At 35.3% G+C, this 10,121-nt stretch overlaps 1 protein-coding gene across 1 annotated transcript in view; it reads left to right on the forward strand.

The window, feature by feature from the left end:
- AGL (amylo-alpha-1,6-glucosidase and 4-alpha-glucanotransferase) overlaps positions 1 to 10,121 on the forward strand; it is a 72,308-nt gene that overhangs the window by 38,909 nt on the left and 23,278 nt on the right. The window contains 4 exon segments of the mRNA XM_017865141.1: positions 1,772 to 1,908; positions 2,155 to 2,288; positions 2,973 to 3,148; positions 6,789 to 6,891. Of these exon segments, the coding sequence (XP_017720630.1) occupies positions 1,772 to 1,908; positions 2,155 to 2,288; positions 2,973 to 3,148; positions 6,789 to 6,891 (550 nt within the window).

Raw genomic sequence — 10,121 nt, forward strand, 5'->3', positions numbered from 1 at the left:
GAGGCAGGAGAATGGCGTAAACCTGGGAGGCGGAGCTTGCAGTGAGCTGAGATCCGGCCACCGCACTCCAGCCTGGGCGACAGAGCCAGACTGCGTCTCAAAAATAAATAAATAAATAAATAAATAAATAAATAGATAGATAGATAGATAGATATATGTTACCAGATTTAAGTAATTATCTGCTTCATTTTCACTCTGAGTTGTTAAACTACTTCTAGTTCACTAAAAGACCAAATTTGTGTGTTTTCTTTTCTAGCCTTTTCTTATAGTTAAGTTTGATTCTTTGCTAATTCTCCTTATCTTTCTAATGGAATGATTCTTCTTATCTTTTCTAAATAGAATTGCCCTTACCTGTTTATTTTTTGCTGCTTTATACCAATCCCTTTCCCTTCTGATCGTTTAATATTTTCAGCAACCCACATATTTCCAGCAGGCTGCTAAATAAGAGCCTCAGATTAAATCAGATTTAACTACTTTGTTGACCTTTCTTTCCCCTAAACAAAATGTATTTCCCTCCTTATGATACGGTATATCTAGTCATGTTGGAATCCAGGAGTCCATTTTGGATCTGCACCTTTCATCCTCAATATCCAATCAGTCGTTATGATTTGTGGATTGTTTTCCATATTCTGTTGGGTACACCATATCCTTTTTATTTCCACAGTTTTCACTCTATTCTAGGACTAAGTCCTATAAACAAAACCAACTAACCAATTTTCCAAATCTTGTTACCTCATCTACAAATCATTCCATTTCATTGGTCATCATCAGATCTGTTTCTAAAACATTGTTTTCCTTATGTCCTTCCATTATTCCACAGTGAGACCAAAATTTACCAAGCATTATCTGCTGTCCATGAAAATGCTAGGGCATATGTAGAATATTATTTTATAGTCTTTTTTCCCAACATCTTTATGTTTTAAGCTTTCTTCCCCAAAGAAGATTGTGAATCCCTTGAGGGAAAGAACTTTATCTTAAATTTATATATTTTTTAGTTTCTCAAAACATGCTACATACCAAGCAAAATTCATTCAATTCTAAATAGATAAATAAATTTAATCTAAATGAAGTCAGTGATGCCAATATAATTTTTAAGGTAGTATCATTGAAATAATAAAATCTGGGAAATGCTAACGCTTCTAACTGAAAACTAGAATTACGAATATATGTATATGTGTGTGTGTGTGTGTGTATATATATATATGTACACACACATACCTCACTTTGATACTTCACTTAGTTCTAAGTACCTCCCGTTAAATTTCAACAGTTCCTTCCAAAGCATGCTTTACTCTTATCTCCATAGGTGTTCTTGCTCCCTCTGAAACCAGTTCTATGATTTCCTTAAATCTAGCCTGAATATTGATGAACCCACTACTTTTCAACATGAAAAAACGTAGGCTTATCACTTTTCTTTCTTGAGATGCTTTTGGGCAGGGAAGCCTTGCCAGTTACCCTTGAATATTATAACATTAAAATCCAAAAGAATAAGACCAGTCCCAGAAGCTTTTCAGAATCCTGAAAAGCTCTTTATATCTCTTATGACAGTAGTGTCCTTCAGTATGCCTTTGTAACTTGGCTCAAGCCAATATTGTCACACTTATCTTCAACTATATTAAGCACTGTTGTGGACTGGGCAGCCCTTGTGTCTGCCTCTAATACGTACTCACCCCAAATCACTAGTATAGACACTAGCAGAGTAGGGACTAGAGGATATAGGAACAAATTGATGCTACCAATAATACTGCATGACATGTCTCTGAATTTTCAGGTTTAATGTCTGTATTGGCAGAAATAAGACCAAAGAATGACTTGGGGCATCCTTTTTGTAATAATTTGAGATCTGGAGATTGGATGATTGACTATGTCAGTAACCGGCTTATTTCACGATCAGGAGCTATTGCTGAAGTAAGTAGAACTATATTATAGTCCCAAAAAAATCAAGGACATAATAATAAATATTACCATGTTATATATAATATTTAGATTGTTTTCTAACCTGAACTGTTTTCCTCCTTTCTTCATCATCTTTCAGTTCTAATAAATAGAAATAGGGTTTATAGATTACTAAAGTTACATGTTTAGATTTATCTCTATAAACACACCTAGCCTGTACACATACCAAATTAACTTTCAAATTTATTTTTATAACAGGTTGGTAAATGGTTGCAGGCTATGTTCTTCTACCTGAAGCAGATCCCACGTTACCTTATCCCATGTTACTTTGATGCTATATTAATTGGTGCATATACCACTCTTCTGGATATAGCATGGAAGCAGATGTCAAGGTACATCCAACAAAACTTGAATAAATGGGCATATCTGTGTAGAAACTATATACAGAGTCACTTCATACATGTTCTTAAAAAACCAAACCATGAAGAATTGTCATAGAACTGAAAAGGCTTGTAGGTGGATAGTAGATTTATTAACATCCTTTAGTCTGTGTAGCATACAAAAACAAGCTTGAATATTATAAAATCTGTTCTAAAAGCTAATAAAATATATTGATAAGAATATTGTTTTATATTGTTTCTGTGTATTCATTGACTTACTGAGTTAATTGATAAAATTTCTGAAACACACATGTATAATTTTCTAATTTTCATCAGAGGAAAAAATTCCACTATTATTATGAGTGAAATTTTCCTTTAATGATGAATTTTCCTAAAATGGAACCACAAATTTAAGTGTACTAGTGAAAGCCACCAAATTGATTAGGACATACTTTCAGAATAATAAACTTTCATTTCTGCCATTTGTTTTACAACCATCTGTGGACTGTAAACCAGCTAAAATAATGGGTGAAATGAAAGCAGTTTTGAAATCTAACCAGATTTTAAAATTTTAACTAATATGACCATTGTTACAGATTGTATAGAAAATCATTTGAAAGAAAGAAACCAAGTAAAATAAAGCTGCTAAAATGGTTATATTTCTACAGGTAATTAATTCCATCACTTTTGTTACAGCTTTGTTCAGAATGGTTCAACCTTTGTGAAGCACCTTTCATTGGGTTCAGTTCAACTGTGTGGAGTAGGAAAATTCCCTTCCCTGCCAATTCTTTCACCTGCACTAACGGATGTACCTTATAGGTTAAATGAGATCACAAAAGAAAGGGAGCAATGTTGTGTTTCTCTAGCTGCAGGTAAGGAATTACGTACAAGGTTAAAATATGTAAATCAGTAGTATTCACAGAAGAAAAGTTATAGGAAAATGATTCTTTTTAAAAACCTTGTAATGTTACTCAAGATTTTGTTTTACCACTTAGTACATTTCATAGATTTTCACTCATAAAAATAGTAACCATGCATACTGTTTAATTTTAACTATGCACCAGGCATTTATGTGTGTTTTTTATGGCTGGCTGATTCTTTTCTTCATGTTTCTATTTTTTCCAACTCTTGACATTCTGTGTTTTTTTAAAATCAAATTTATTTTACTATCTTCTTTTATATATTTTTCCCCAATTTAAAAAATATACCCAACCTCATAATTATCAAGAGATCATGTAAAGGTCCCTATAAATTATAAAACAGATGTTAAATAGTTTTTTTCATGGGTCTAATTGCAAATCAAATGCTTTCACAATTTGAATCATAATCCTTTATTCCAAGGAAGATTTTAAAAACTAATCAAGTAAACATATTCAAGTAAGCAAAAATAGCTAAAGGACAAGTTTTATTTTCTTATTTAATACATTTCAAGCATATTTTAGTACTTAGTATTTGAGGCAACTGAAGTTTAGAACTTCCCAAACTAAACTGAAAAATACCAAGTTACAGGAAGAAAGAAGTAGTATTATCTGTGTAATTCCCTCTTTTACCCTTAAATTTGCAGCTACTTAGACCAGATAAAAGACTTAGTGATACCCAACAACTAAAATAAAATTACCTTTCCATTAAAATGTTCATGAAACATTCAAAAAACGCTGTTTTAGTTCTATAATTGTGTTTTTAGATTTTCACTTGACTGATCTCCTGGTATCCGTTGTTCCCTCATGAATCCATGCAGATGCTCGTGAAACTGATCTTGGCCATAGGGGCAAAAGAAACATTGATATAAATAACTTGGTTTTAAAGCCTACTTTTAGAAGCCTATTACAAAAGTAGTAATTTCAACCTTTTTGATTGTGTACTGCTGTTGTTAAACATCTTTAAAATATACACTTTAAACGATATACTGATATAAACTGTTACATCTGACATACTTATCAGGTATGATACAAAACAAAAACTAAAAAATTAAGTTGATAAACAAATACAAATAAAAATGTGATATTTGCTCCTAGCCTCCCAAGGGAGTGTTTGCCTATTCTAAGATTTGCAGATAGGTTTTTTGGAATTCATTTGAAACTGATTGGGAATGTCTTCTTTTGGTTATAGTATTGCAACAACAATTAAAAACAGTGGCTAATACCTGTAATCCCAACACTTTGGGAGGCTAAGGCAGGAGGATCACTTGAGGCAGGGAGTTCAAGACCAACCTGAACAACATAGCAAGACCCCATCTTTACCATAAAAAAATTAAAAGTTAGCCAGGCATGGTGGTATGTACCTGTAGCCCTAGCTACTCAGGAGGTTGGGGCAGGAGAATCCCTTGAGCTAAGGAGTTTGAGGCTGCAGTGAGCTGTGATCACACCCCTGCACTGCAGCCTGCGTGGGAGGAGACCCTGTCTCAAAAAAACAAAACAAAACAAAAAAAATTGTAGCCTGTTCTAATAATTGACAAATTAGAAATCACTTAGAAGACATGAAATCTATTAGTTGTGTACTCTTAGAGGTCTAAAAGTTAATACAAACATTTCCATATATCAGTGCTAGAGATTTTATAGTTTTGACTTTTCACAAAGACAGACTGCATATATTTTTGGATATACTGATTGAGACTCACCTTTGAATCTACCTATATTCCTATTTCGTACAAGGAATTAAATGGGTCAGAATACTAGGAAGTGTGTATGGCACAGAATGCTATATATATGTTAGCTGCTGTCATCACTATCATCAAAATAATTATGTATATATCATCCATATATAAACCATACATATTAACCATAAGTAAATAATGCACAATGTATTTGGGGAAATTTTGTACCATCGTTTTGGAGACAACATAGGTAGGAAAAAGATCTAATTCTTATCTTTCTTAATGGAAGAAACTAACATCTAATTCCCAATAAACAGAAACTTAAATTGTGAAGTACACTCAGGAATTGCCAAAACTTTCTTTTAGTCAAATTCTTTCACTTTTCAATTTACATATTAATATTGGTTTTTTATTTCAGTTATCAAATATTTATAGGGATGTATTATATACAGTTACAATTTTCAATGAATACATACTTATTGGTGAACAAGGTAGATGAGATTTCTACTCGTAGGTCTTATTTCCTATTGGGAAGATACATTCATTCAACAGGGAGCAAACAAGATAATTTTCAAATAGCGTTAAGTGCTTTGAAGATAGTTATAAATGAATGCTGTGTATGTTTTATTTGTCCTCAGTTTCCCCTAACCAAAATATGTGTTATATTTGTGCTTTAGCGTAATTTTTTTTTTCTTTTGAGACAGAGTTTCGCTCTTTTTGCCCAGGCTGAGTGCAATGGTGTGATCTCAGCTCACTGCAACCTCCACCTCCCGGGTTCAAGCAATTCTTCTGCCTCAACCACCCAAGTAGCTGGGATTACAGGTGCCCACTACCACTCCTGGCTAATTTTTTGTATTTTTAGTAGAGATGGGGTTTCACCATGTTGGCCAGGCTGGTCTCAAACTCCTGACCTTAGTGTTTTATAAGAAACCAAACTCAATCTTTAAGTAAAATTTTAGATTGCACCATTAATCATACTTTTTTATCTTGTGTATAAAAGCTCCAGTTACCTAGAATGTTCAAGTTATTTGGCACATTAAATCCTTGTTTTTGTCTGTAAAATTAATTTTTAAGTGACAAGTAAAATTGTACATATTGTATACAGAATATAACACTTTTAAGTTGTTTTAAATTAGTGGGAAATTTGATAATAAATGTTGACTCAAGTGATAGATCAATAAGTGTACTTAATTAGGTATCATTAAGTTAATAATTTCATATTTTGATTTATTTATTGTCCTCAAGTTCAAGGTAGAGTCTTTTTAAATATATAATTAATATTTAGTGTTTATGTGTTAAATATTTGATCTCCAATTTTACTCTTTAAATTTAATTTATAAAAGAAAGTTTGGCCAGGTACAGTGACTTATGCCTATAATCCTAGCACTTTGGGAGAGCAAGTTGGGCAGATCACTTGAGCTCAGGAGTTCAAGACCAGCCTAGGCAACATGGCAAAACCTCGTTCTCTACAAAAAGTATGAAAACTAGCCAGGCACGGTGGTGTCCACCAGTACTCCCAGCGACTTGGGAGGCTGAGGTGGGAGGATGGCTTGAGCCTAGGAGGTGGAGGTTACAGTGACCCAAGATTGCGCCACTGCACTCCAGCCTGGACAACAGAGCCAGACCCTCTCTCAGAAAGAAGAAAAGTTTACCTATGTGTTCACACCTCAATTTAGATAAGTATCCCTCTATAGCAGTGGTTCTTAATCTTATTTAGGTCATAGATTCCTTTAGGAATCTGATAAGAGGATGTAATCTCATTTGACAAAAGTTAACACAAATAATTTTAGACGGTTTTAGAGGATTTGCAGTACCTGTCTTTTACCCCAGGTTTAGAGGAACTGTTCTATAGTAATGGAGTTCATAGGTTTGTGTGTATTATTATGGTTAACATATTATTTTGTTGTGTTTTCCGTTAGGCTTACCTCATTTTTCTTCTGGTATTTTCCGCTGCTGGGGAAGGGATACTTTTATTGCACTTAGAGGCATACTGCTGATTACTGGACGCTATATAGAAGCCAGGTAGGAGATCCTCTAAAGTGTTGTACTGCGAGTTTATGTCTGAATATCTTTTACGTGCTCTTCAAGCTTTCCTTCTTACCCATCTTTTCTCAACATTTGGTAGTTGTATTTTCTTTAGGTATTTTTTATTTTTGTATGTTCACTTAATAGGATCATAAAATTTCAAAGGGGTGAAAATCTTTGAAGTCACTAAGTTCTAGTCCTTCATATTACAAGTCAGGTTATCTTTAGCATTAGCTAATTTATTTCAACAAAACTAAAAATGTTATAACCTTTTTATGCCTTCTATAGTGAAGGCATTGCTAGTCTTTCAGTCTTGTGGAATTATAATATCAAGTTTTCGTCTATTTGTTGTCAAGCCTTGTAACCTCCAGTTTTATGTTTTCTAGACTTAAAATGGTTTATTTTGTTTTGTTTTTTGTTTTGAGACAGAGTCTCGCACTGTTGCCCGGGCTGGAGTGCAGCGGCACGATCTCGGCTCACTACAACCTCCGCCTCCGCCTCCCAGGTTCAAGCCGTTCTGCTGCCTCAGCCTCCCAAGTAGCTGGGATTACAGGCGCCCGCCACCACGCCCGGCTAATTTTTATATTTCTAGTAGTGACAGGGTTTCACCATGTTGGTTAGGCTGGTCTTAAACTCCCAACCTCATGATTTGCCTGCCTTGGCCTCCCAAAGTGCTAGGATTACAGGTGTGAGCCACCATGCCCGGCCGTAAAATGGTATTTTTTTAATGTCACAATAATATGAATGAACTTATTGGAGGTTGAAAGGAAAGCATTACAGCAGTGCCACTCAAAATGCGTTCCACACATCAGTAGTGTCACCCTCACCTAAGAGCTTGTTAGAAATGCAGATTCTTGGACCCTATGCCAGGCCTCCCAACTCCAAACCTGCATATAGAGAGAGTAGGGTTATTGGGTAGAAATCTGTGTTTTCACAAGGTCTCTGGATGATTGTCAACAACCTAAGGCTGAAGTTTGAAAGCACAGGTCTAAAAGTTAAAACTTTTAGCAAAAAGGCATTTATATGTTACCTTGTTTTGATGCCATCAGGAAAATAACTGAAGTTTGTGTCCTTACATGCCAAAATTTTATTTTGATACTTTTAAAACTGAAGTTTTTAGGTGGGCATGTGAAATGAATTGCATTTTTGCTAGTCAGATATAAGACCTTTTCTTATTATCATTATGGAGCTATAGAAATTTAGGAAGCTGTTTGCTTCTTCCCTAAATGCCCCTGAATTACTGATTTAGAAGAAGGAAATGGAACATCAGCATTCAGCCTAGTATAGCGGTTAAGAACTCCGGCTTTAGACCAGACTGCTAGCTTCTAATCCTGGTTCCAAACTACCAACTGACAAATTACCTCACTGGGTACTTGTGAGGATCAAATGAACACATACAGTTAAGGTGTCTAGAATAATATCTGCCACATGCTAAACATTTCATAAATGTTAGTTTTTATCATTATTAATATTGTTTAGGCTCCCAATTATCACTTCTATGCAATATCACAAATTTCCGCTGCTTAATTTTACATAGGACTATCTAGATTATTGGTTAGCAAACTATGGCCTATCGCCTGTTTTGTATGGCCTGTGAGCAAAGAATAACTTTTACCTTTTTTTTTTTTTCTTTTGAGACGGAGTCTCGCTCTGTTGCCCAGGCTGGAGTGCAGTGGTGCGATCGCGGCTCGCGGCAAGCTCCACCTCCCGGGTTCACGCCATTCTCCTGCCTCAGCCTCCCGAGTAGCTGGGATTATAGGCGCCCGCCACCTCGCCCGGCTAATTTTTTGTATTTTTAGTAGAGACCGAGTTTCACCATGTTAGCCAGGATGGTCTCGATCTCCTGACCTTGTGATCCGCCTGCCTCAGCCTCCCAAAGTGCTAGGATTACAGGCGTGAGCCACTGCGCCCAACCAGAATAGCTTTTACCTTTTTAAAGGGTCATTTAAAAGAAGAAGAAAGCATATGCTACAGAATTCATATATGTCCCACAAAGCCTAAAATACTTACTATATGGCCCTTTATAGAAAAGGTTTGCCTACCCCTGATCTAGAGGTGATTCCCAGAGAATAATATATTATCCCAGAGGATATTTGTTAGGGTGGTGCTAGCTGCCATAAATTATAAACACTTAAAATCTTAATGACTTTTCACAAATAAAATTTATTTCTTGCTTGTAGTCATAGATGCATGCTCAGTAAGCAGCCTTCCACATACTGATTCTTGGAAGCAGGTTTCTTCCAGCTTGAGGATCTATCAGTTTCCATGGCTTCTGGGGCCTCTCCAGCAGGCAAGCAGAGAGGGAAAGAGAGCTGGGAGAACACACCTCTTCTCCATACACTTAACATGCATCAGTTCTGGCCACAACCAACTGTAAGATTTGTTGCTAATTGTAGGAAATTCGTTTTAGTGGACACATACCTCTACCACAGATGGTTCTACTTCCTCCCTCTACAGAGGTAATCATGAATCAGAGGTCATTTTGTTAAAGTGTACAAAGTTGTTCCAGATGGTTAAGATTGCTAGCACTATGGCCCGGTGTGGTGGCTCACACCTGTAATTGCAGCACTTTGGGAGGCTGAGGTGGGCAGATTGCTTGAGTCCACGAGTTCAAGACCAGCCTGAGCAACAGGGTCTCTTAAAAAAAAAAAAAAAAAATCTACTATTCTGACCTTTTATTAATTGATAATGTCTCTGTCTATACTAATATTTTGTACTTTATAAATAAAAGTTTCCCATTGCATTACTGTTTAAAAAATGGGCTTTAAATTGAGACATAGAATTAATAAAAATTTCTGAATGGTTTAGCCAAAAAGCAGTAAGGCCTAGACATTTTAAATGACATTTCCAAGGTCACACAGATGGCAAAGCTAGGATTTAGACTTAAGCCTTCTTGTTTCTTAATTTCATGCTGTTTCTCGAGTGCCATGCTGTCTTACAAACTAAATTTTGGTTTGGTATATAATAGTAAAATAATGCTTTAAAAAATAAACTGTCTTCTACCAGTTTTTAAACTGGTTGAATTATGTTTTTCAAGGTCAGTTTCTACCAGTTTCTTTCTCTTTCTTTCTTTCTTTCTTTCTTTCTTTCTTTCTTTCTTTCTTTCTTTCTTTCTTTCTTTCTTCTTTCTTTCTTTCTCTTTTCTTTCTTTCTTTCTTCTTTTCCTCCCTCCCTCCCTCCTTCCTTCCTTCCTTCTTTTCTTTTCTTTTTTTTTTTTTTTTTTTTTT

The sequence above is a fragment of the Rhinopithecus bieti genome, unplaced genomic scaffold, assembly GCF_001698545.2.
Source record: "Rhinopithecus bieti isolate Rb0 unplaced genomic scaffold, ASM169854v2 scaffold_78620, whole genome shotgun sequence".
Taxonomy (NCBI): domain Eukaryota; kingdom Metazoa; phylum Chordata; class Mammalia; order Primates; family Cercopithecidae; genus Rhinopithecus; species Rhinopithecus bieti.